Source organism: Rosa rugosa, chromosome 5 (genome assembly GCF_958449725.1).
Source record: "Rosa rugosa chromosome 5, drRosRugo1.1, whole genome shotgun sequence".
NCBI classification, from domain to species: Eukaryota; Viridiplantae; Streptophyta; class Magnoliopsida; order Rosales; family Rosaceae; genus Rosa; species Rosa rugosa.
In genome coordinates, this window is record NC_084824.1 from 25,033,036 (window position 1) to 25,059,859 (window position 26,824).

The 26,824-nt window shown below is 36.5% G+C and overlaps 3 protein-coding genes across 9 annotated transcripts; all 3 read right to left on the reverse strand.

Annotated features, from left to right (window-relative positions):
• Window positions 1-660: 660 nt before the first annotated feature.
• On the reverse strand, window positions 661-13,069 carry LOC133709768 (disease resistance protein RPV1-like). Of its 6 annotated transcripts, none has more exons than XM_062135632.1 (16): window positions 12,425-13,069; window positions 10,934-12,047; window positions 10,519-10,797; window positions 8,646-10,406; window positions 7,754-8,578; window positions 5,662-7,665; window positions 5,062-5,257; window positions 4,309-4,663; window positions 4,119-4,170; window positions 3,074-3,131; window positions 2,916-2,976; window positions 2,578-2,749; window positions 2,282-2,349; window positions 2,102-2,168; window positions 1,160-1,243; window positions 661-721 (listed from the first exon to the last, which is right to left on the reverse strand). In XM_062135632.1, the coding sequence occupies exons 1-5, from the start codon at window positions 12,916-12,918 to the stop codon at window positions 7,850-7,852; spliced, it is 4,377 nt and encodes a 1,458-aa protein (XP_061991616.1). In that variant the 5' UTR covers window positions 12,919-13,069; the 3' UTR covers window positions 661-721; window positions 1,160-1,243; window positions 2,102-2,168; window positions 2,282-2,349; window positions 2,578-2,749; window positions 2,916-2,976; window positions 3,074-3,131; window positions 4,119-4,170; window positions 4,309-4,663; window positions 5,062-5,257; window positions 5,662-7,665; window positions 7,754-7,849. The 6 variants fall into 6 exon arrangements, with proteins under 6 accessions (XP_061991616.1, XP_061991613.1, XP_061991612.1 ...); XM_062135629.1 differs by having other exon boundaries at window positions 3,068-3,131; XM_062135628.1 differs by lacking the exon at window positions 2,916-2,976 and having other exon boundaries at window positions 3,068-3,131.
• Window positions 13,070-16,547: 3,478 nt separating this feature from the next.
• On the reverse strand, window positions 16,548-17,882 carry LOC133711425 (uncharacterized). Its single transcript, XM_062137554.1, has one exon. The coding sequence runs from the start codon at window positions 17,880-17,882 to the stop codon at window positions 16,548-16,550; it is 1,335 nt and encodes a 444-aa protein (XP_061993538.1).
• Window positions 17,883-19,983: 2,101 nt separating this feature from the next.
• On the reverse strand, window positions 19,984-25,205 carry LOC133707741 (probable magnesium transporter NIPA2). 2 transcript variants are annotated; one of them, XM_062133225.1, is made up of 9 exons: window positions 25,018-25,205; window positions 24,668-24,885; window positions 24,455-24,511; window positions 23,022-23,112; window positions 22,667-22,827; window positions 22,046-22,173; window positions 21,821-21,958; window positions 21,041-21,133; window positions 19,984-20,404 (listed from the first exon to the last, which is right to left on the reverse strand). In XM_062133225.1, the coding sequence occupies exons 2-9, from the start codon at window positions 24,792-24,794 to the stop codon at window positions 20,219-20,221; spliced, it is 981 nt and encodes a 326-aa protein (XP_061989209.1). In that variant the 5' UTR covers window positions 24,795-24,885; window positions 25,018-25,205; the 3' UTR covers window positions 19,984-20,218. The 2 variants fall into 2 exon arrangements, with proteins under 2 accessions (XP_061989209.1, XP_061989210.1); XM_062133226.1 differs by lacking the exon at window positions 25,018-25,205 and having other exon boundaries at window positions 23,022-23,129; window positions 24,668-24,808.
• Window positions 25,206-26,824: the final 1,619 nt, after the last annotated feature.

A 26,824-nucleotide genomic window follows, 5' to 3' on the forward strand; every position in this document is an offset into this window, starting at 1 on the left:
GCTAAAGCACCATGTCAACAAAATCAAATGAAAAAGCTTTTTCCTTCTGGTAGCATTTGTTTTGCTTAAGTTTCCGTGTTAATTGTGGCTGCAAGTAAAAGCTTATGAAAAGGCACGCAATGAAACACTTCTGCTGTGTCAAGCTAATAAATTTGTTTTGGTTGCTTTCCTTAACGTAGAAAAATGAATGTCCTGGAAAAGCTTTTTATGAGAAAAAGATGTTTACCGTAAGTTTCCTATACATTTGTTTTGGTTGCTTTCTTTAAGGTAGAAAAATGAATGTCCTGGAAAAGCTTTTTATGAGAAAAAGATGTTTACCATAAGTTTCCTACAAAGTCGATACCTTATAAGTTGGACCAATACTCTTAACTGATGCTGTCGTTTGTTTAGAATCCAGCCAAATGCACTACACTGAAATTACCACAATGAAATCCAAAAATTGGTCAACAGCTCTTTGATACTGCAAACAACTAAACAAATCTCAAATAGTTACTCAGTGAAGTATTATTAAGATGTTTTCAATATTTGATAAACAGAGGATTAGAATTAACACTTGTTTCAATTGTCACACATTAATAAGTCCATATAAGGAGATCAGCGTGAACTAAATTGAAGAAGGAATAGGAATAAAAAATGAACCAAATTCAGGGGTTAATTTCTGCGATTTCAACAGCTTGCCTTTCTTATTAGAAAACCCTGTGTCCTGATCACCCACTGTACCCTGTTGAATACAATTTCAATCAAACATTACATAAACAGGTACTAAACCAATGAAATTTAGAATTTTTGAGAACATCTGAGTAACAACAAATATACTATAGAAACCACCCTACAGTATCGATTGAAAGATTTGTCAATTATGGACTCTGAAACCAATATATGCAGTTTTCTGAAAATAATATACTATACATCAGCAACCATTGTATTCAATTCAGTAGTAAAAAGAAAATCAATCATTTTTCCAAACAAAGCTACTCAGGAAATTTTGGTACGGAATTAGTATTCTATTATAAGATATGAGAGTAAAAAGATGATGAATCATTATGGAGAAAGAAAAAAAAGCAGCTTCTTTGAATTGAAAGACATATTAACAGAATGATATTGTTGATAACACACGACCTGGGAATTCAATCAATTGAAGAGTATAAGGGTTGCATACCTCGGGAGCTTTTGGCGGTCTTCTGATTGAGTGTGCAAGAAATTTCCTAAATGCATCATTAAATGTTTCTATGGGCTGAACACTCTGAACAAAATAATAATCGCTTAATGCATGTCTACAATGAGTAAGAAACAGAAGAAATGTGATATTCAAGTTTAAAATGAACATATGGAGACCTTGATATCCCAAGATTTGAAATTCATTGGCAGCTTTCACCTTGTTCTTGGATTCCATGAGCAAAGCATATGACATGTAAAACTCAGAATGTGTCTTTCCAATGTCATTTTATTAAACTTTTTAAATCTTTGAACTATATGATTAAGAATTAAATTTAGGAGGGATATCGGCAATGATGAAGGGGAATACTTGATTTATATTTTCATACTTCAAAATAGTTTTGGAACTGTTAGGGAGGCTTTGGAACTATTCCTAGACCTCTGCTATCCTATAAAGGTTCAAAAGAGGCAGAGAAGCTGCTTGTAATATTTATTTAAATAATTGTAGAAAAGTTAATTCACATAAGTTTCATGCTTTTACTTATTAGTAAAGTAACTGAGCACACTGATATGAATCACTCATATTAGTGGTTAGAGTTATTCAACTTTGGGCATTTATTTGCCGAAGATCAACTCAAAGACTATTCAGCCAAAAGCAGTAATTGTATGATGACCCTATAAGCAAACAAATCCAACATAACAAAGTTTAATCGCTTTTAAGAGCTTGGAAAACCAATTTTCACATATGGCACAGTAAATTCGACAGCATTTCAAAGTTGAAGTAACTTATGTTGCAGAAGATGCCACATGGAGTTCAAGCTGGGTACATATAGGTCAGTCTATTATTAACACCTTTCACTCTAGAACAAACTACAACACTACCAAACAAAACACAGTAAACAGATCAATTCAATGCACGCAATAACCAAGAAAATCAAGATCTTACCTCAACATAATCTCCACCCCTGGCCAATTCTTTTTATAAATACATCGCCCGAGCTAAAGCCAATTTCCTGCATATTGCACAGAATACCCAAGGAGAAAGTGTCAACAACACATATCACAAAGTTCTTAAAAACAAGAAACAGCAATTCACTATTAATATATAAAATGTTATACACATTACCTGCAAGATTGGAGGTGCCTTGAAATTACTATATATAAAACCTCAGGCTTTCTAAAGAGATATGAAACCTGAGACCAAAACAGAAGCAGGGATTTCTCAGATAATATACAAAACATATAATCTGGTTGAGCATATAATATCGAATTTCAAACAGTAAGCAATATCTCCACTAACAATATGCTCTATGAATCAACTAGCAATAATTATTATTCACTTAAGTTCACACCAATACATATGAATTAAAAACCATTCCGCAAATTCGAGATTAATGATGAACTGATTTGAACATTACTGACCTTCTCAGCTAAAAGTAAAACACGATCACCCACTTCGAGAGTCGGATACATAGAAGTGGAAGGACTGGACCTAGGCTCGGCCAAGGAGGACCGAAACAGCACGCTGACAGTCACAGACCATCTTTTGGAGGAAATTTAGTCTGAAATTCTCTATTCCCACCACTTCCCACACCTTGAATACAGACATTATGATCATAATCAATAATCCCAAAAACCATGCAAACACAGGAACCACAGAAAACCCAAGAACTCGAGCAACATGAAATCTGTCACACTCTATGTCAAGACTAAAACTTAAAACCATAATCTGACATAACTGAAGCACACTCAAGTCTTACCAAGAAAGAAAAAATGTCATCCTATAATCTTCAAGTTTGCACTTTTCCACACCCACAGTAACTTTATATATGTTAGCAAGAAGAACAAAATTAATAAGTTCATAACTTTTGAAACAATAGCATCAATTTCATCAATTGCGCCTGGAAGTTACCTTCACCTGTAGATTTTCTCCACCATTTTCCCCAGTCAGCCCAACCAGCCGCCGAGACCTCTATCTGCAATCAATCAAATACAAATTACTCAGACGAACCAAACTTTTGAATCAAATAGTGGACAGCCAAAACCTAATCAAACCAATCAACCCCCACTCTCTGTCAATTCAACTCAGAAAAACAGACCCAGAACAAAAGTTCAGCGTATTTGTGCTCTGAAGCTAAAGCCCCATCACAACACACACAATTTTCAACTAATCACTTAAAGAAAAAAAAAATACAACCAAATACCATACATGTTCCACTTGTTTTCAACCCAATATTCTCATCACAAACTGGACCCAATCAAAACACAAATCACTGGATACAAAACAAAAACGAAGCAAACACCGATTATAACCACTACAAAACTGAAAAACACACATAACAAATTCAAGAAAATCAGCCTGAATAAAACACAACCAATACAAAACAGCAAAGCTCAATACCTCTCTCTTTCTGCCTGCAACGATGAGGGATCAGATGTCCAAGAGAAAAAGAAAAAACATGAGAAATTGAAGCAAAATGCTCATTTTGGAAGATGATCTATTTCATCTATTTCATACAAACATTATCATTCCTTGACTTAGCATGCAGTAAATGCAATAAAAGCAAATCAAACTTTCTCATCTTGTTCACAACTTAAACTGGAGGATAGACTTAGCACGACAGGTTCCATAACATTTCCACCTTCTTATCAATATTAATGAAGCCTTAGCTATACCTAAGGCTTATTTAATATATCATCGATATTGCTCAGAAAAGGATATATGATAGGCTCATTCACAACTTAAACTGGAAGATATAAAAAATAATACAACCAAAACAGAGATTCAAACCGCAAGCCAATTCATTCCACCTTGTTCTATTCTGTTCTTCTTATCTTTTTGAAACCAAATTCATTCCAGCTCACAAAGATAACTTTAACCACATTCCAACTCACAGAGATAAAAGAAAACAGAAGCAATCCAAACCAAATTCATTCGTACTGGCAAAGATAAATTTAACCACCTTAAGCCAGATTCAAAGCCCTTCTCCTATGCTTCCCCGAATCACTAAGTTCCTGTGAATTCAATTTAAAAAAACAGAGAGCAGCAATTATGAGACAACAAAATAAAGAATCAGTAATCAACCATTCGAAAGGAAACTTCAGAAAGAAGAACAATTTCATCTATAGCAATCAATCGCTATAAACAATTACCTCTTCTCCTTCCACACCCCACTCCAACAGGATCACTAAACTTCAAATTCCCCCGAGCAAGCCAAAACAAACCTACACTCAAATCGCTCTTCTCCTTCTTTCTAAATTACCGACTATCACCGATGTCGGTAACTCAAATTCCCCCGAGCAACCCAAAACAAACCCAGAATCAGATCCCTCTTCTCCTTCTTTCTAAATTATCTCTCCTTTCACAGTTTCCAAATCTAGATCGATCACTCCTTTTTTCCTTTCAGTCTCTCTCTCTCTCTCTACACACCACAACAAATAGAAGATCGCAAAAGCAGCAATCGGGAAAAGAGCATCTTGCAATGGAAGGGCAAAGCCGCCATTTTTACTGTTAAATGAACAGTGTCGGTGAACAGTCACCGGCTTTAGATGTATGTATAATGCATAGACTACAGAGGAAGATGTCTGCATATATGTACACTTTCTGCAGGGTTTTCCCTCTCAACTTTATCAGGCAACAGTTACTTGAATTGTTAGTGGCTTAGGGCAATAAGGCAATCAAATTCAAGAACAATCGTCAATTGTTCTATCCTAACGAAATAAAGAAAACGAAATCTATGATTTATATTGTTTAGTGATGTGCAACACACTGATATTAAATGCCTTCAGAGATGAAAACTTCTCAAAAAAATTCGCATTTCAGATCAGGCATCAATCTGTTTGGATCATTTACTTAACAAGCCTTAGTGGTCCATCTACTCTTTTAACTTTTACATAACCACTTACCAAAGTTTTACAGGAAGCATAGCAGGGACTTGACCCTTAACTATCCTTAAATCAAAGACCTCCTTTGCCATATTCATTTTCCAATTCAAATGAATATTACCCAGCAAACTGGAAGTTATCCTGCTAAGCTCCACACCATATTAAATCATCTCATCAACTACGTTCTGGATGCATTATTTGAGACTCAAAATCATGCCTGCAAGTTTAGAAGCATAGAAACATTTAATGAAATTGTATTTCTTCATATATGTTTGAAAAGGGAGAATACAAAAACTGTCTGCATGTGTGACATACACTGATACACGTGTTAGACTAGTAGGTTAAAGTGTCGAACGATTAATGGTAGCATTACCCCGTAGTACAACGGCGACACTAAGAAATATCTCCAATTAGCTCCTAATTAAGTTTCAAACTAGAATCAGATGTCCATTTCAAGAGATGAGAGCAGCTAAATATGACTGAGAATATTACTACTGATAGATTACACCAGTTTGTCTATCAACTTTTGTTCTTTCAATATATATATCAGACCACAAGGTCCATAATTGATCTTTGATATAGAATTAATTCAAAATCTGCAATGGATCGGAATACTATAACCTGTATTACTGATGAAAACGCCATCAAAACAGTTGTTCAGGCAGCCAAAACATTGCAGCTTTCTCCTCTGTCCGCAGGAGATGCCTAGAATATCTCTTCCATTAACATTACAACTTCAGTGATAACCACGCAACATAAAATCCTCAAAGTTGAAGAGAAAGCAGAGGCAGAAATATGGTGATGGCTACTTTTACTAGAGGCATGATTGCTTTTGATTCAGACAATGGCAAGACCCTATGATGGCAGCTTCAAGAATAAATGGTGGTTTCAATATCATGATTTATTGGTTTCAATAATCATGGTTCATCCATTACTATCTCATCACTCTCATGTCAACTCTGTTTTAAGCATGTTCCATATTATGTCACCTTTTTCAGAAGAATCAACCTACAAATTATGCTTATTCAAGTACAGTTGAATGAGAAACTAATCTAAGCGCATGAGCACATGTAAAGAGCCTTGTCAGTACTCAGTTTTACTTTTTACATAATTCATCCTCACAGTCTTCGGCTCATTCATATTCAAACTGATTCACTCGTCGGTCACACAAGTTCCTCCACAACCTACTATTATTTTCAGCAGTTCTTCAACTGATCACTAAAGCTAGCTAATATTTCAGCTCCTTTCTAAGACTCTTATTTCCTCTGATTTCTATGCTTCTCATAATCAGAATGAAAGCAGGCTATGCTTAAGTGCAGGCAAAGGTACTTGAAAGCTGGTTCCTATGCCTGTGGTTAGACATATCATGAATTGAGCTTCAGGAATTACTCCCACCTTTCCAGTGAAGAGCACCTTGCAAATGTCTCTACAAAGGGCTTGCCCTGCTCTCACTTTCATTCTCTTATTGCCAACCTGCAGCTAAGTCCTCTACCTAAAGATTGAGGGGGGAAGTTACAGTATAGTATGCTTAACTATGACTCAGTTTACTGTGATTAATTAGTTGTTAGTGACTATGTAACAGTGAAAGATGTAAAACTACAAGTCAGTTAGGACTGTTAGCTAGCCAGTTAGTGAGTAAGCCATATGTTAGTTATACTATCAGATATATAACCATCCAAGTATTGAGTTTTCACTCATAATCAAGAAAGCTGCAATTCTCAATCCATTCATTTACAAAAAAAAAAAAAAAAATTGATTCATTCTCGGGACTCAATCTTCATCGAGTTGAAAAATATGCCCCCGGACTACATATTTCAATATCTTCAAACCTACATACTACAGGAGTTTTCCCAATTTTTATCAACACAGCTCAGAAATTTAGGCTATGAATAATTCCATTAATAAGAAAAAAACACAAATTAAAAATGGAAGAATATATGCCAGAAAAGTACAGCAATACACACACACATGTGCAATTGGAAATACGATGATTCAAGAGAGGCTACCGCAGAAAATTTGCTGCTTCTGTGAGAGCTGTCCTCCATTGATATTTCTACTCTTTCATCAAAGTCTAATGTATGAAATGTGCACACTTTATACTGTCTCTAATAAAACAATCATGTTTCAAATCTGTTAGGAATGTTTGCTGCACATTATGTTTTCATATGGGTGACATGCACATTCACACATTTTGAAGTGCCTTTTTTCTTTTCCAAGTGGTATTTTAGGTAGTTTCCCTACTTTAGTTGGTGAGATCAAAATTTCATGTCATATAATCATATGAATTTTTTTTAATTAAGTCAGTAGTCCTTATGCATGCGTTGTTTATTATTATAACTAACTTATCAGTGTTTGAAGATATACAGCTTTATACCACTCTCAGTTGTGATAAACAGAGGGCACTAAAAGCCAGCAAACAATACAATTAAAGGCCCAGAGTTTAAAATAAAAAAGAAATAAAAAGCCAGACCAATAAGCAAATACGAATTGAAGAACAAACCCAGCCTTGTTCGTGTGGATTGATCGAGAGTTAATCATCACATGAGTCCAGATTAGTTGGTATCTCTGCCTCTCACCATCAACTGCCATATTTCGAGATCGACTTTGGCAAAAGAAAAGCTTCTTCTAAATAAGACAATGCAGAAAAATCAGGTCAGTGAAAAATTATCACAACAGATTAAGAGTTTATGCATGTGGCATGGAATATTAATACCTGAAATCCAACTATAATGGTCAGTGTGTACTTCAAGGCCTCGATTGGTACTTGTTGATGATACTAGAGCTAGCTGCACCTTGTGCGTGACCAAAATCACAAGCAGGTGGTAATTCCAAAGCACCTCAGAAATGCTAACATTGCTCTGCCTATATTAGTTTGTCTTGTCAAGTCTTCAAATCTTTCGGTTGGAGGATGAGGTTCCTGTTCCCCATCATGATGATCATCGTCTACTTCCCCGGAACTGCTGTCATCTGATACTAATGATGCTACAGCTGCCCCTTCTTCGTTTTCAAAATCAGAAATGCAAGCATTGCTCTGCCTATATCTTTCTCGTGCCGAGTATTCACCACTTACTTGATCATCATCATTCTCTTGCATATTAGCCAGGTGGACCCCGAAACTTTTTAGGAGCAACCGTTTGCCACGTGAGTAACGAAAATTCACTCGAACCTCATGATCCACCACCTCTAGCTCCATGAAATCAATACATGTCAGACAGACATATACATTATCATGAGCTGATGGCAAATCATAATCAAGACCGCCAGAATACCTTTCCTTATTAATCACAACCGTCACATCACACGCACCAGAAAAATCTTGGGTAATTTCCAAAACAACACAGACAACCATTCGTATTCTCTCTCCCTTCAAATTCCTAGGAATTTTGATCAAAATTTCACATATATCATAATCAGATATACCAGAAAGCACACTGGTGGCCTCCGCACCCCCATTAAACCACTTTGGAACTTCAATTCTCGGGAGACTTGGAAGTACAAGCTTCCAGCAGTCAAACCAACCGCGGCCGTTTAGCACCAGCTGCAAGATATATATGGTTGTGTTAATTATTAGTATAGAGAGAGAGAGAGAGAGAGAGAGAGAGAACCTGATTAAGCAATGCTTTTGCCATCTTCGACACCACGTCCATGCCAAGATTATCCATCAATCTATTGCAATTAGACAAGTACATAGTGTCAAGAAGTCCCAGAGTGTCTTTCTGTTCCAGTATATTTGACAATTTTGAAAATCTTTCCAACGATACGCAATCATCCAGCTTTATAAATCGTATATTTGGTGGAAGTTCTGAAATGTCTCGAAGCCTCTTGCAACCACTTAAATCAAGATAACGCAACAGATGAAATTTGCTGATGCATGCCGGAAGACTATCAAAACTGCTTCCTGATAGATTAAGTGTCTGTAATGCGGACGCACAGTCAAGATTCGTTAGGAAATCAGAGACTGATAATTTGCATCCGTCAAAATAAAGCCACGTTAGCTCGGGAAACAGTGAGGAACCAGGATGATCATGCCCATTGTCTGAATTAGTTGGAAGCATCGGAGGAAGAGATTCTGCACTTGATGAAACCAAAGCGCTCGCCCTACTTGGAAATGTCACCAGTTTTGGACACCAAGAGAGGTCTAGTGTATTTAGTTCTTGCAACCCTCCGTAAACACTGTGCGGCACAGTTCTAAGGTTTGCACATCCTTTTAGTTTTAAACGGGGCTGTAGCCCGGATTGGGCACCAAAGAGATTTTTAATTGACAAAGGCAATTCTTCAATCATAGTTTCTGAAGCGTCCAAGTGGTTTAAGGAAGTGAAATTCCCAATTGAAGAAGGCAGTTCTTTGATGGGAGTTTTAGACACGTCCAATATATATAAGGAAGTAAGATTTCCAATTGATGAAGGCAATTCTTTGATGAGAGTTTTAGACAGCATCAATTCCTTCAAGGAAGTCAGATGCCCAATTGATGAAGGCAATTCTTCGATGCGAGTTTCAGACATGTCAAGTTCCTTCAAGGAAGTGAGATACCCAATTGATGAAGGCAATTCTTTGATGTGAGTTTCAGACATGTAAAGTTCCTTCAAGGAAGTGAGATACCCAATTGATGAAGGCAATTCTTTGATGTGAGTTTCAGACATGTAAAGTTTCTTCAAGGAAGTGAGATACCCAATTGATGAAGGCAATTCTTTGATGGGAGTTTTAGACAACTTCAATCTCTTCAAGGAAGTCAGATGCCCAATTGATGAAGGCAATACTTCAATGAGAGTTTTAGACGCGTCCAATTCCACCAAAGAAGTGAGATTCCCAATTGATGATGGCAATTCCTTAATGGGAGTTTTAGACAGCATCAGTTTTCTTAAAGAAGTAAGACTTCCAATAGATGAAGGCAATTCTTCAATGAGAGTTTCAGACGCGTCCAGTTCCACCAAGGAAGTGAGATTCCCAATCGATGAAGGGAATTGTTTGATTGAAGTTCCGTATGTCAAACACAAAACTTCCAACGTAGTGCAACGTCCAATGCAGGAGTGCAGTTCTTTTATGCCGCTTCCAGGTAAACTCAATGTTTTAATGGACTCCATCTTGTGCACAATGTTTATGAAATTCTCAAGCCTTTTACAAAAGCCAAGCAGAAGCTCCCTCATGGATTTCCAACTAACTTCCGTTGGAAAAGTCTCAAGCCTAGGGCAGGACCAAAGACTCAAATAATCAAGTTTATTGAGAAATCCAACAGAACGATCCACTTCAACTAAATTTTTACAGTGACTGAGATCCAAATGTTGTAAGTTTGGGCTTCCGGATAAGTCCGAGACTTTTGTAAGGTATTGACAATAGCTTAGATTTATTGATGTCAAATTTTTCAGATGCTGCGAGAACAAAACAAAAAAAAATGATGGAGAGGAAGTCATATGTGATAAGCTAGAGATAAATACGAGAAACAACCACAAATACTCTACATGTGTATCCAAAAGAACATACCTTGTATCCAACTTCCAATCCTGTGATGCAACTTCTAGGCATATTGATTAGACCAAGTTCTCTTGGAATTGAATTGGATGGCAAAAATTGCAAGTCACAGTCAGGCCAATCAAGTACCCTCAAGCTATTAGGCAGATTATCAACAACTCCAGCATAGCGTCCAGAACGGTATATGAAAAGTCTAAGATTTGGCATGTTGGAGAAAGTAGTACCACTTAAGTATATCACATCTGAATCTTCGGGGAGCTGCACCTTGATGCCTATAACATTGGTTGTTCCCTAGTATGAAAATGCAATAGTATTAACACACCAAGCTCTTTCTAAAATAATTAAATTTCAAGGTCTACTTAGGTTTTAGGATTTTAACCAAAAAAAAAAAAAACTACACTTGAGGTAAATTAAGATATGCACTTACAATATTCTCTGTTAGAACACGGTAAACATCTTCATGAAACCACAACCTGCTTCGTTTTCCAGGGTTATTGGGTGACAATTCGTGAACGATATCCCTACCCATTTCTTCTACCAAATCATGCATCCAAATGCAATCCCCGTGCATCCTAATGCAATCCCCATCTCTAATACTGATGAGGGCCTTTTCTATGAGCACATCAATATCATGCTTTTTGCTGCCACAAGCTTCTAATATTTTTATCACGTGTTCTCTATTTTCACCTTTAAAGAAACATGCGATGTCAAGAAAAGCTTCCTTCACTCTGTGATCCAATCCATTGTAGCTTATTTTTAAAACATCTTGAATTTTGCTGCTTTTGAAACCATCTAATGCAGCTTCCCATTGCTCTACACTTTCATTGCATAGAGAAGAACCTAAAATAGTCAAAGCTAATGGAAGACCTTTAGCATAGCATACTGCACGTTCTGTGAGTTTTGCATAACCATCCAAAGGTCGACTTCTTTGAAAGGCATTCATACTAATAAGCTCTAGAGCTTCATCATGATTCAATTCCTCGACCTCGTATATTAAATCACTATGATCTCTCAGCAATTTCTTATCCCTTGTTGTTATGATGATTTTACTACCCTTACCAAACCAACTAGGTTTACCAGCTAAATTCTTCAACTGATCCATGTCATTCACATCATCAAGAACCAAAAGAACTCTTTTGTACTGCAACCTTTCCTTGATCATAGTGATTCCTCCAGCTACATTGGCCACCTTCAATTTTGTTCCCCCTAGAATCTCAAAAAGGAGTTTTTTTTGTAATTTGATGAAGCCTCTGTCAAGCATTGAATTTTCTCGAACATTTTCCAAGAAACAACTCCCCTCAAACTCATGAGCAATCGAGTTGTAGACATCTTTGGCAATTGTTGTCTTACCTATTCCACCAGTACCCCATATCCCTACCATATGAACATCTCTTCCCTCAACACCTAAAAGCTCATGGATCTCTTGCGCACGAGGTTCTATTCCAACTGGGTAAGTGGCCACATTCAAATATGTGCGCTTTATGAGTTGCTTTGAAATCTCCCCAACGATGTCATGAATAAAACGGAATTCAGATTGATGCCTGGACATTTTGTGAGTGTAGGAAACAATTAATGAAATAACTTTCCATACACATAAAATAAACAAATTTAATTGAGAAATCAAACACACATTCACATTTACAATCACAGACAAAATAAAAAGAAAATACACATTGACGCAGAAGTTCAATTAGAGTAAATACAGTTTACCACCGAGTTATTAGATACGATCTTCTTGAAATTAATTGTGCACTTCATTGATAATACTACTGCAATTTGTAATAACTTGCTGATATATAACGGGATTAATTATGGCTCTTGAATCCTAAAGTTTTCATTTCATTTCTTATCAAAGAAACTGAAAAGGAGAAGACTGAAGGTGAAAAGGAAATTTAAAGCGCAATGGATAGAAAATTACTCTGAGAGCGTCCATCCTGATAACTTTGCTGCTTCTGAGAGAGCACTCTTCCATTTCTGGACCTGGACCTTGTCCGGGTTATCTTTGAATTTGCATTCATGATTAGCAAGTGCCTCCCCAAAGCTACCTCTGTGATTTCGTATATCCGAGGGATCGACTTTGTAGAAAACTGGTCGAACCTCTTGTTGATTTGATTTCTTGCAGTCGAGGATCTTGACAAGTTCTTCCAAGCACCACTTGGAGGATGCATAGTTTTTAGAGAAGACGATGATTGAAATCCTTGACTGATCAATTGCTTGGAGAAGTTCTGTTGATATTTCTTCTCCTCGTCTGAGCTGATCATCCATAAAGGTGATGATTCCCTCCCGACACAAAGCGTTGTACAGATGGTCTGTGAAATTGTAGCGTGTATCCTCACCTCTAAAACTCAAAAAGACATGGTATTTCCATGGATGGGTGGAAGAAGAAGAGGAGGCTTCTTCAATGATCACCATTGAAAGCTTTGAGATAACAAGAGAGAATGTGAGAGTTTCTGGAGTCTGGAGAAGAAAGAGGCAGAGTAAATTGGATTCTCAAGAGGCAGAGATAAAGCAAAGGTGCTGAGGAGGAAGTTTCCTTGTTATGTTTCCCACGCGTTTTCACAATCATAAATGATGTCCCACACAGCTGTAAAGTAGAAACGCAAATGTGCCCACACTGTCCAGTCTCCACTGTTAAATCCAGTCCCACACTCACACCAGTTTTGACCAATTGGTGTAACAAAAAGAAGATAAACACTATAAACAAAAACTAAAAAGGCAATTAGATCACATCCAGATATCATGCAAAAGTGAGTAATCAGAATTTCATAGTTCATGCAAGAATCCTAATTCAATAGAATTTTCAAGTTCCTAGATAACATATTATCTTCTTGATTAGCATTTGATCGATCTAGAGGTAAGACATAGGTTTCAACAAATTAAGTGTTAGTTAAGGTTTCAAATTCGTCATCTCTGCTCTTTTTGACAAAAAGAAGGAAGGAACGAAAAACAACACATCAAGATTTCACCCACATATAATAATACTACATCATTTCAAATTGTAAAATGATATTTCTGGACTTTCATTCCAACAATATGCACAAATGCTGCATTCCCACTGAACAAGAGAGAATTAGTGACAAAATAAAATTGACAAGCTAATTTGAGTATCAGTGCTGTATCAAAGCAAAAGTCTTCAGAACCCAGCTGATAAAATGTCTTATGCAGAAATCCAATGATCCCAATCATACCAACCACTACAGAACATGATTAGGCTTGCAAGACCTTTTGTCTCGGGTGTACCTTATCTGTTCTCATCCTTATATTAAAGAGGCTAATTAGTAAATAAGAGTATATAAATCACAGTGATAATTAACTACAATACAACATTACCATCAGATTCAAGTCTACACAAATGATTGAGAACAAGACAGGATGACAAGGAAACCCACCTAAACCTGGTCAATACCTGAATTCGAATCTCTAAATTATAAAGCGTCTCTACTGCTTCCCTTCCTTGCATAAAGCATCCAATTCACCATTGAATGTAACAATATCAAGAAAAGACTCCGCCACCCATCACGTTTTCAGATAACTGCGATGTTCTTCCCATTGTTAAAACCATGAGGCAGAAGTTTGGGAAGTAATAGTGACAACATCAGGCATTATGACAACAACAGCAAGTGTGTCTTGAGTACTTTCTAGAATACAAATAGCACACACACACACAGAGCAAGTGTTAAAACTTGCATGAGAAAGAAGTTAGGGAAGTAATAGTGACAACATCAGGCATTATGACAACAACAGCAAGTGCTTCTTGAATACCCCACACACACACACATACAAGTTCGTTCTAGAACTTGCAGACTTCGAGAACGGGCAGCCCAGTTGTCTGCATGTCTGTTGCTTACGGGTATGTATAACATTGTCTATAATTAAGCAGAACCCATACCTTCCGAGTCTGATGTTGGATCCCTTCTTTTCATATTTGATCAATTCCCTCTGCATGTGTGACTCCCAAAAACGAATGCAACATTCGACTTCTATTTATAAATCAAAACAGAATCTGTTGTCATCCTCCTTTCACCCTTTTTTGTAAGGAGGAAAGAGCTAATCTTCCTCAAGACGAACACACTTTAAGGTCCCCAGTGGTGACTAGGACTGATTGGATATGTAAACACATTAGATTTAACGTGTATTAAAGGATGAAATGGAGGCTGACTTCCAACTCTTCTCCAATTTGAAGGAAGAAGATGGATTAATTATAAGGAGTTGATATCCCATCTTGTGCAGATTGGAAACCATAGGTGTCCTTCATTTAACCATCATCTTCTTTCTTCAACTTGAAGAAAAGTTAGAATTAGCCTCCATATCTTCCTTCACTGTAATCAGTTAGCAAATCCAATCCAATCATATGCACCAAAAAGGTCCAAGATATCGGAACTGATGTCAAGCTCAAGCCCAGAAAATGGTGGCGGTCAGATCCTAATGATCCCATAACCAACCACTGGCCACATTGTGATTAATTTGCAGAATTTGGAAAAAGTGCACAAAGCTTATATGAGAAATCTACAGCACCACAGCTTAACCTGGCAAAACAACCTCATGTGCAGTTAAAACCTAGATGTATTGAATTTCACAAACATCTTAGAGTTCCACGACATATATAGATATATTAATCGAAGCAAAGACCAAATGTATCTGACAAGGCCAATCAATAATTTTCAATCTAAATGACATCAAATAAAATTAGGCTGTGAAAGGAACAGATCAATGATTATCATGAGTTGAGAATCAATAGCCAGACAGAAAAACACAAACCCGCAATGTTGAAAGACAGATACAGACATGGATATATGTTAAGATGAGTAATATATATGTACCAATTTTTGCAAGCTTATATAAGAAAATAGTTTTTCAATTGAAATATGAAATATTTATAATGTAGCTCTCTCTTCCAAAAGCATATATCTACCTCTTCCAACCATAATGAAGAGACAACAAATGAGGATAAATATACCTTACCTAAGAGTCTACAAACAAAGTAGCAATTGTTTCCTACAATAATCACATTGGTATTATCTAGTTTATTCTTCTCATACAGTAAAGATCCCATGTGGCCAAGGAGAAAAGGAGAAGACTGAAGTTCCTCATCTTTTTGTTTCTTAGCTTCATTGCTTATCACTTTAAACGCTGAAAGTATCTTGTATCAAACTACCCTTTGTTTGACCCAAGCTACATTCTCTTGTTCCAAAAGGATAGAACGAAACAAGGTTATAACTAGCAAGAAATAATTATCGAAAAACTATTTCAGTAGGACTAGTGGCATTCATCTAGGCTAAAGGCTTAGCTGGGATTTGGATTTGTCACGTTTTTATGCGAATTTAAGCCAAAAAATAACTAAATCCATCTCTGCCAAGATACAATCATTTTGGGCCATCAATATTTGTACATTTGAAGCACAGAAGGATGTTTGTCCTACGCATATATAACCAAAAAAAAAACTATGAAGTAATTTTCCTTATGGCATATTACGAGCCATAGTGAAATCTATCAGGGAGGTGGAATTCTTTGAACAGCCACGGCCATGGCTTTTACTACAGAAAAGTATTTTACCAAAGTACTAAACATGTCAAACAATTCAGATGGAAGCGGTATTTTTGCTAATGCTTGTTCCTCTTGACTTAGATCCTTGTAGAAAAACTAATACACATAAAGGAGAGCTATAACTAAGCTAATTTATCGGTCAAACCCAGAAAACGAGATCTCCACATAAAAGGAGAAATCAGAGTGCCACATCAAAACTCAACACATTAATAAACACTACATAAATATCTGTTCTCACACTCATAGTACCAAAATATTATTGAGGGGAAAAAGGAACTTTTATTCATTCTAAGCCAGATAGTTACATTTAAAATTGGATTGACAAATAAATAGCCCTTATTGACTTGATTTGAAGCTAGACAGATCAGTATAGAACCGTACCTAACTGAACAAAGTACTCATCAGAGTACATTAAGCAATTCACTAACCTTTACATATCCACCACCACTGCAGAGATTATTGCATACATGCAGAGAGCAGTTTTACAAGAAAAGACATCATCCGTCAACAATGAACTGATCATCTTGATTATCTCCATCAACCCTAGCATCGTCATGATCCAAACTATTCACATGGTGCAAATTCTGCATCATCTGTGATAAATAATGGTTGCTTGCACCAGTATGATCAGACAGTCCAGCTGGATGAGCAGTCCACTGAGAGACAATCCCCAATAACTGGCTCGTAAGATTTTGCTGCTCATGGAGAATGCGAGTCTGCATTTGGCCCATCTCTGCCCGGTGGTGACCCAACATATCATCCATCCTCTTCTTCCATTCTGACCTCCTCCTATTCATCCTCTCCTCCCATTCCCTCTCATGAATCAACGCTTCTTCTCTTCTTCTTCTCTCTCTCTCCTCACTGTCCTTCTCGAATGCTTCCCATTCTTGAATCCTCTGCTTCTTCAACTGCTCCCTTGCCTTTTCTTTCTCCTCCTTCTTCTTCACCCATTCCTCCCATTTCCATTCCCGTTCTTGCTCACACTCCATTCTAAAACTCTCACTCCTCTGTCTCTCCCTTTCCCTCTCCGCCTCACGCTGTTCAAACCGAGACTCCATTTCCCTCAACTTTCCCAGCTGGTTACCAATAAAAGCCCACGCCTTCTTTCCCAACGCGGTCGAAACCTCCCTCTTCCTCTTCTTCTTTAAACTAGAACCATTCTGCTCCACCTCTTCACACACAAACCTCCCATCTCCATCCTCCCTCATCCTAACATCCCCATTAAAATTCTCCCCTCCCTCCTCCCCATCATACTCAAACCCCAAACCCATCATCCCATTATCAATCCCTCCCCCGAAATCCCCATCCGAATGTCCCATCTGCCCAAACTCCGAAATCTCCATTCCCCTCCCACCCCCCACAAACCCCCCAACATTCTCACAATCCCCATTTCCACCGCCCATCAAATCATTCCCATTACTACCCACAATATCCCCAAAAACCTCCTTATACCTCAAGAAATTAGCCCAATGCGTAAGCCCCTCCATCCAATCAAACTCCTCCACGCTACACTCCCCACTACTATCCCCACCACCGCCACCGCCGGAATTACTCTCCGGCTGCTGCTGCTTCTTAATCTTCTGCTTGACAAGCAGATACTGGTGCCTCATGTTCTGGACCTTAGTGGACACATCTTTCCACGACCACTGCCAGCGGTAGGCAACAGGGTCTTGAACATAGTGCACAGAATTCACATAATAAGCAATGGGTTTGAACTTTTTCTCTCTAGTCTTCATCTTAGCCAGGGTCCCATCAGCCACCATCTCCCCGTATTTATCGATCAGAGTCCTCTCCTCGGCCTCCGTCCATTTCTTTCTTCTTGGGGGCACCATTTCAATCTTGAAACCCCAAAAGTCTCAATCTTGATGCGAACCCAGTTCACACAGCATGCAACAGAACCCCAAAGAGCCGGAATTGGACGGACCCAGATCGGGAAAACATCGGAACTGCGCAGCAAAGTAGAGAAGAAGGTGAGTGCTTACCTTGAGAAGGAGATTGCGAACTTCTGGTGGTGGATTTCGTTGGGAAGATTTGGGAGAGAAGATGAGGAGAGTGATCTTTGTGAAGTTGTGAAGCCGTTGATTCAGAGAGTTGGGGACTGACAGGTTTAACTGCGGAGTTGAGGACTTTGTGTGGAAACCACCAGAGTAAATACAGGGACACCAGATTTTGTTGTCTAAAATCCTTATGTGGTAAGTTTCTTTCTTTATCAAATTTCGTGGATGTCTCTTTTCTCTTTTTTTTTCTTCCTTTTTGTTTTTTTTCTAGGTAAAATGGATAATTCCGAAGTGAAATTGCACTGATATCTGATGTAATTATTCCAACTATGTTATGCAATTTTTTTTTTTAAGAAGTGAAATTATACTAATAATTAAAATATCAAATATCATGGAAAAGATGTGAAAATAATATCGTTGCTTGTAAAAGAAAAAAAATCGAAGAAATATTGAGGATATTTATCGATTTTTTAGATCTTGATCCACACTGTGCACACTGTGGTTATTTAAAATTTCAAAACAATTATTTTGATACTTTAATTTTATATTATGTGATCGATTTAAGATCTTTCTATAGACTGAATTTGGAGCGAATCGCCTTAAAATTAGATCCATTTAGTGAAAGATAACGAATATATTCAACCCAAATCCAAATTTGTTTTCGGCAGGATGCATTGATGTTCGACCTTTGAGTTGTGTTTTTTGTGAGGAGACGGTTGAAATTACCAATCACTTTCGGGTTGCAATCAGGTTCTTCCTCCTCTGAGCTCTGGCTACCTTGAGCTCCACCTCCACTTGGGTTGTGTTCCTATCTTCCTTGCGATTCCAACACCACCAACTATGCACAACATGAAAAAAAATACATTTTTAGTATTTGGCCAAACTTTGTCCAAGTTCCCAGTTATGTTACAAGTTGCAACGCAGCGCTCATAACTCGGTGCAATTTTTGGTTAATCGAAACCATCAATTCGGTCAAGCGGTTAGTATCAAAAGATTGAATTGATGAATTTATTTCCGGCACTAAACAAAAGAAAAGACCAAAACCTCAACATCAAGAAAGAGCGCTGATTAGTTATTATTTGGGATGTCCTCTTGAGATATATTGTAATCTGAAGTTTAGGCATTATGTCCCCTCGTTGTATTCAGTAGTTTCATTAATCAAGACTCGAGGGCTAGTGCGGTTTAGGCACTATGTCCCCTCATTGTATTCAGTAATTTCATTAATCAAGGATTGAGGGCTAGTGCAGTTGAGGGCAGCCGCACTGGCCCTTAATTTAAAAAAAAAAAAAAAAATCGAATGGCCTCATTAATTCCTTAATTTCTGCCTCATGCAAGTCTGGTATATGTTGTTACATCATAGGCATTCTTATTGTCGAAGAATGATCAGTGGTGTAAAAAGAATAGATGAAGCTGTGACGCTAGTTAAGGGTTCTGATGCCTGATCTGGAAACCCAAAAAGCTTTGGGGGACTTCTGTCCTAAAATGCAGATATTATCTGCAGATTAGTGGTCATTGATTCTTCTGTTTCTTGGGGTTTTGGGTTTATATTTAGGTTTCGAACTTAGACATCTAGACATCTAGTGTATTCAAGGAACTTGTAATTTGGCTGTGATTTCCATTTAAACAAAGTTCTTGGGGACTGTCCAACCTTATGCTTCTTCAGTTCTTTGTTATTCATCTCATTTTTCCAAGAAAACTCCCTATAAGGTCAGCATCCAAGATTGACAAGAAAGAGTATGCTTTTGTTTATTGGACCTCTATTCTGAAGAGGAATTTTTCACAAACGGAACAAAGAAGCTTACAAGAAAGAGTGTTTTGCATTAAAGAATCAGAAATTATTAATTATCCCCTGTAATTTTCATCTCTAATAGATTCCTACAATATGTTGCAAAGAAGAAAAAAAATGTGGAAACAAGAAAAGACAAGGAAAAAAAGAAAAAAAAACCTACTTGTGGATCCCTCACTACAAATAACAGTGAAAATCCTGCTTATCTTTGCATTGAAAAGGTCAACTAATTTTCATCAGTATCTTTTTTTACCCTATAGACCTTGCCCTTCTCATGTGGCCTCAAAATGATTATGTATAATCCCCTAGTTTTCCATCCTCCCATGACAACAAGCAATGGCACTTGCCATGAGTATCTAAGGAGACCAAAAGATGAAAAACTTGACTATCTCTGGCTAATAGGAAGTGGAGATGCAGGTGCTTCTGACGCACGAGGACTTTGGAAGACAGGTTCCTTAGGTGGATCATTTCCCATATCTCTGGTTTTGTGAAGTAGAAAGGTACCAGATAGGATAGTAACAAAACCACACAATTCAGTCACAATCTGAGACGCACTTTGCGACTCCCAGTCCTGCAATTGTAATCAAAAGGCAAAAGAGACATTGAGAATCCCAAAAGAACAGAAAAAAAGAATACTAAATCATAATGGAAATGTAAGATTTTATCACAGGTGATGCAGCATGGATAGTTCCAAATTGGATTTATCATGAAATTATCACAAGTGATGCAACATGGATAGTTTCTAAATATAAGATATTATCACTTCACTGGGTTAAGAATTGTTCTTCCCAATGAATGAAATCAGGTTTTACCATGAAATTTTAGATAGTGTGGACTGAGATTGAATCCATCTTAATGACATAATCAAAATAAACAAGATATACTTAAGACATTTGGGGTGTCCCATGGAATCAATCATGTTGCATGGCTCAAAATTTTGCATAAAGTCTATCATCAAGACTCAAGATATTATTGAAATTATTGACATTTCGATCACATCACATGTCAAAAGACCAATTCTGAAGGTGACATTTGAACCTTGAATTGTACAGTAGTGACTCTAAAGTCATTTATTTTCCATAAAACTATGCAAGGGACCTGATATTTCTGTAGCATTATAGAACTGATCTCAACCACAATTAAAGGAAAGAAAAGAAAATCAAAGCATTGAGAAACATTTAAAAGTACATGTCATATACTAAATCACCTTAAACATGATAACGCTGGCAAGAATGGTGAATATTGTAAACATCACATAGTAGACTGGAGATATTACAGCAGTGTTAAAAGTGTCCAGAGCCTGCAAAAACGAATCAATAATATTAATTAAGCATTTGCATGATGACAAGATTCAGAGAGACGTTTAAGACTGATTAAACAAATTTTCTATATAATATAAATTGTAAACCCAAGACTCTAACTATATGTGTTTCTACATGATGTAGGTTTAATTTAAAGGTGACAAAAGCTGACTCCCAGTACTAGGATTGAAAAAGATACCAATATACTTGAATAAATATAAAACAAAAGAGAAAAGAAAAACAAGGTAAGAGAACTGAGTATTCCTAAAGTATTATATTCATATTTGGGTACAGATCATAACAAGTAAATGAAGTTCCGTTAATAAGCTTTTTACAGTGAAAAAAAAAATACAAACTTATTACCTCAAGCTCAAGGTTAGGACACTACACGACAAAATGCAAAGCAAGTCTTCTCATTTTGAAGGAAAAAAAAATTCAATTCCCTTAGGGTCAATATGAATTTATCATTTAAGGGAACAACACTACTTGGCTTATTTTTCTTATCTATTTGTTGGTTTTCTGTTTGAGATGTTATTGGATTTCATTCACTACCTTCCATAACCTTAGTAAAGCAAAACTCATTAAGAAAACCTTAAAAGTTTTCGGTGTCAACGTACACCTTGTTTTATAACTTATGCAGACAAAAGATAGGGACATTCTGCAGATTATTGACAGGAACTATTTACCTTGTTTAAATAGTTAATCTGAAAAATACAACAGACTGCCACTATCACTGCAAAAACCCATGTCTCATAGTATTTAAATTGGTTTGTTCCTGAAAAGGACAGCTTCAGAGCGATACCCACTGCTTTCACACTCATAACCTGCAGATGCATCAGAATATTATATAAAGGCTATAGAAGAAGACTTGGACAAGATATGTCAAGAAGCTTCAAAGTTTAAAAACTGACCGTGAGAGAGCCCATAAGAGAACAAATTCCAACATATACGATCAGGTGGGTCTTCCCATAACGTGGAACAAATTTGAAAATGAGAACGGCAACGAGAATCAGTACGAAAACTGTGTAGACAATAAAACCTGAAAATAGAAAAGGTTAGTTTGTATATTCATGTCTTAAATGTTTAAAACAGTGTCTAAGGAACCATGCCTACTATCTCCACAGTGTCCTCCAACTAACTTACTTAAACAGTATTCCTCATTCAAATTATGCACACCATTTCAGCAAAATGATAGCTTAGTTTAAAAGTCACAATTTTAAAGAAAGATAATTAACAAGCCTCACTGCAATACAAAGATGTCTAGCTTTTCACGTTCTCCACATAAACCATTATAACTGTTTTCCCATAAGCTCACTCACCTCCTATACTGATCTAATATACCAATAACAGGTACAGAAGCTTAATTACCCTTTATTGAAAATTAATGTATAATGTAAAAGCAAAACCAAGCATCCTACATCTGATTCTTTCCATTTTGATATATTTGCATCAGTTGAATATAAATATGTAGTTTTGGTGTAATCAGAAGTAAATGTAAACATTACCAAACATTATCTAATTATAGAATTCACCTGGCTGTGTAGCATGATGCCACACTTGCTTAACAGAATTTATTTGTCTCTCTTGTGGAGCATTCAAAACAATAGTTGTAGAGCCCACCATGCAAAGAACACAACCAAGCACTCCAAATATATGCAGTTTTTCCTCCAAAACAAAATGAGCAAGCACTGCACTGAATAATAGTGTCTACGTTATAAAAACACTAACAATCACATGGGCATAAACACACACATGCTTCCACAAATACAATTTGGGTGAAAGTGAATGTGTTAATGCAAGTGCTCATGCACGTGCCTGTATGAATATGTTATAACAACAATAGATGTCTCTCTTGGATCAACAAGTCAGTGCCAAGATATTTCATACCTGACAATAATACTTAATGCTCCCAAGGGAGTTACAAGAATTGCTGGAGCAAATGCATAAGCAGCAAAATTAGCTATCTCCCCCACAATCACTGTAAAAGAACAGAAACTGAGGATTAACAAATTAGAAAAGGGAAAAGAAGAAACAGAGAATTAAGCACACAACTATATAATTTCAAGCTAATAGTAGAGAAAATCCAACATATGCAGTTCATACCCAAGCAAAACACCCTGAATGACTACTTCACAATAGAAAGCACTTTTTTTTTCGTCTTGACATTGTAAGAAACTTATATAACCTCATATATAATATCAAAATAACACAACTAAATGAATCACACACAGATATATACATGTGTCTGTGTGTGTGCAGGCTAGTTCAAGTGTTCGTGTGAACAATTCATCCCCAAATGTGGATATATATTGAAACACAATAACATTAAACAAATACTCATGCCAATTAAAGTATAACATTTGTGGCACATTCTACTCACACATCCAAGTTTGGTATCTGCTGCTATCATTTTTGAAAAAATTTAAACCCTGTTCTACTTCCACATCTATAACAATAGTATATCATTTCCAGACCGTTTAAGTATCAGTTGGAGATCTTTAAATTTCTGGATCAAAGAGAACCTTAACACTTTATCCACCCAAAACCACATTTTCTACCATGAAAACTAGAAAAGCAAAGCCTGAAAGACTCAAGACTAAATGCTTCTCAACTCATGACCTTTTATCTTGCATGTGTTTAGTAAAGGTAATTGTTTTTCATGTCAACCAGCATCAAAAGACCCTGCATTCTGACCCTAAGGCTAAAGCTTGCAAATTGAACTACTGGAGAAGACGAAGGCCAAGAACAACCATAGAACTAGGGATATCTCTCTGCTTATGCTCTTAGCGATCGTGTATAATACAGTAAATAGTCTTAAGTTTTAAAAGTTGAAATGTGTAGTCGTCTAGTCGACCAAATTTTCCATGTGGTATAGGATACATATGCTTTATATTTGCAAAGTGCACACTGCATAGTTTGCAATAGTGATTTGCATCTATGTCAATTTAACATCCCAGAAGAGTATGGGGGAACTTGTGATGATGTCATGGCATGGTTATGGCCACCTGTCATGGTTATACTATGAGTCTGTGGCCGCCAAATTTGGCATGTCATTGTAAGCAAAAAATAATAGAAAAAAAATTGGCTGGCTATACAGCAGTTTCAGTTGAGAGTGATTTAATAATCCTCAATAAATTTTATTAATTTCTTAGCAGTTGAAGACAAAAGAAACAATGTATGTACAAGCATCCTAGAAATGTATGATTCAACAAGAATCCAAAAGAACATTCATAGTCTTCAGAAAAAATGAAAAAACAAGAAAACAAGCATCTCAAAAGAAAAAAAGAAAAAAAAAATCCGAAGAGACGGGCAAAACTTACTTGATATCATCCCAGCCCACCATAAGGGTTCATACAAGTATGTATGCCCTCCCGACCCTGAATAAGTTATAACAACAAATATTGAGATTGATCAAAACAATGTTCTAAGACACATATACGAACCAATTTTAATCAAAGACTAAAATAAAATACTTGAGCATCCTAGACTGTTATATGATCAAACCTATGCCAAAAAGATGAACAAAATCAAACCTGCTCTAACTCCTGTAGTGCCTGCTTTTTTGAGGCCTTTCTTCTTGATTATAAAGCTAGTCCCAATAAAAACGCTTGAAGAAACCGCTAGAGTGAGTCCATGAACATTGTCAGGTGACAATCCCATTGATCACACAACAACAGATGATTGGGCAAAAAACAAAGAAAAGATGAAATCTTGCAGGGCCAAGAAATATTGCCAATCCCAAATTTGATTCCTACATCCATTAATACCCAAAATCAGATCATAAAATCCCCAGCATTGAATACCTTGCATATATGAACAAAGACACGTTCTTGTTATGGAAAGATCATAAAGAAGAGACCTTGATTGATCATAAAAAACATACCGTCTTGGCGCACTGCAAATAAGGCAATGGGAGCTAGAAACCCACCACCATGATGACGTTAAGAATTGGGTTTTCGTTTTCTTTAAGAACCCTTGATTGAATTGGTGAAGATGGCTATGGAGTTTCTGGAAAAACGAAGAGAGAGAGAGAGACAGAGACAGAGAGAAAACAGGGAGAAGAGAAAGAGAAGATTCGAGGCGTAAAGGCAAACGGAAAGTCGGTTACATTGGCGACTCAAAAAACTGGACTCATCCGCATCCCGCGTCCTTGGTTATAATGCCTCTGTGAATGTTATTATTTGAAAATTGTGAATATGACCCTATTTTCACCGTTGGCATTTTTCCGTTTTAATCCTGACTCTATCTGTTTTTTAACCGCAAGATTTGTTAGCTCACTTGTTTTGTTCCAAATGAGGAAGTTGGCTGGATGTTAACTGGCGATTAGGGATTTCCTGTTGGAGTGGTTGTGAATGATTTGGTCACTATGATTTTTAGTTGCTTGGCAGGAACTGTAGAGTCATTTGGCTTCAAGTGATCTCATACAAAATTATTTATGTTTAAGCACGTATATGGAACCTATTGGAGGCACGAGTCGGTTTGATTTCGATTTGGGCTCACGTGTCATTGGTGCCGGTGCGTGTCAATTTGAAATTTTGTGAGCATTAGATTAAATTTAATGGATTAATTTTTATTGTGTGCAAATACGAGTGACGTATAATTATAATTTACAAAAAGCTTGATTTGAGACAGTGTTCTTATTTGTCTCAATTTGAGAGATATATGACCTCATTGAAAAAAGGAAGAGCGAAAAAAATGGATTTAAATAAAGATGGAAAAAAAAATGAGTTGTAAAAGACTAGTAGCTCAAATGAGCACATTTTATCTTCGTTTTATATAACAATTAAGATCTTCTCCTTAATTCAAATTTTATGTGTAATTTTGAATTTAAACTTGTCTATCTCAATCTTAAAAGTATATTGGGACTGTAGCCCATTAGTTGCCTGATAATGTTGTTAATTAATAATTAATTTAGGTGTGGAGTTTCAAACCAATATATTTCAAAGGGTAAAAGTTATAAATCGTCCCTGTGATTTGGGGTGATACTCAATATTAACCTTGTGGTTTCAAAATGTTTAATTTTACATTTGTGATTTGCAAAATTGATCAAAGTTGGTCCAAAAGCTAATTTTGACAAAAACTTTCCTATGTGCAATTTATATGTAAGGATAAGTTTGTCATCTCAATAAAAACATAAAATAAAAAACAAAATAAATTAGAAAATTTATAGGAAAAGAAATTAAAAATAAATAAAAATTAGAATTCCACAACCTTCTATTTTTTTAGATTCATTTTTCAAATGTTATTTCATTTGATTTCTTTTACTACTTTAAATTGAAATGACAAATTTATCCTTGCACATGAGGGATTTTTGTCAAAAATAGAATTTAGACCAATATTAATTAGTTTCGCAACCCACAGAGATAAAATTAAATATTTTTAAACCACAATGTTAATTTTGAACATCACTCCAAACCACAAGGAATATTTATAACTTTTACCCTATTTCAAATGTTGTCATGCTGAACTGTTGCTGCATGATTTCTCCGAGAAATTTGTATACACCTACTACACTTATTAACACCCCACCCCTTTTCATTAATTTTTTTTTTGATAAATTTAATTCCCACAATAACCTTTTTGAAAAAAAAATGACATTTGGATTGACAAGGATGCTAAAAAGAGAAACGCTGCAAGAGAGAGGAGGAACAAGTTTTCAGGTTTTTCCGACTAGAGAGATGATAAAATAC

Bases quoted from the DNA above. Each gene is read 5' to 3' on its own strand.
- LOC133709768 (XM_062135632.1), bottom strand. From the start codon at position 12,918: ATGGTGATCATTGAAGAAGCCTCCTCTTCTTCTTCCACCCATCCATGG. The intron at 12,048-12,424 runs GTAATTTTCTAT...CAAAATGTCCAG, and splicing joins TCAGGATGGACGCTCTCAGA to GCATCAATCTGAATTCCGTT. The intron at 10,407-10,518 runs GTATGTTCTTTT...TTGTTCTCGCAG, and splicing joins GATTGGAAGTTGGATACAAG to CATCTGAAAAATTTGACATC.
- LOC133711425 (XM_062137554.1), bottom strand. From the start codon at position 17,882: ATGGTGCCCCCAAGAAGAAAGAAATGGACGGAGGCCGAGGAGAGGACT.
- LOC133707741 (XM_062133225.1), bottom strand. From the start codon at position 24,794: ATGGGATTGTCACCTGACAATGTTCATGGACTCACTCTAGCGGTTTCT. The intron at 23,113-24,454 runs GTAAGTTTTGCC...GTTCTTTTACAG, and splicing joins GTGGGCTGGGATGATATCAA to TGATTGTGGGGGAGATAGCT. The intron at 20,405-21,040 runs GTGATTTAGTAT...TTACAATTGCAG, and splicing joins CCAGCGTTATCATGTTTAAG to GACTGGGAGTCGCAAAGTGC.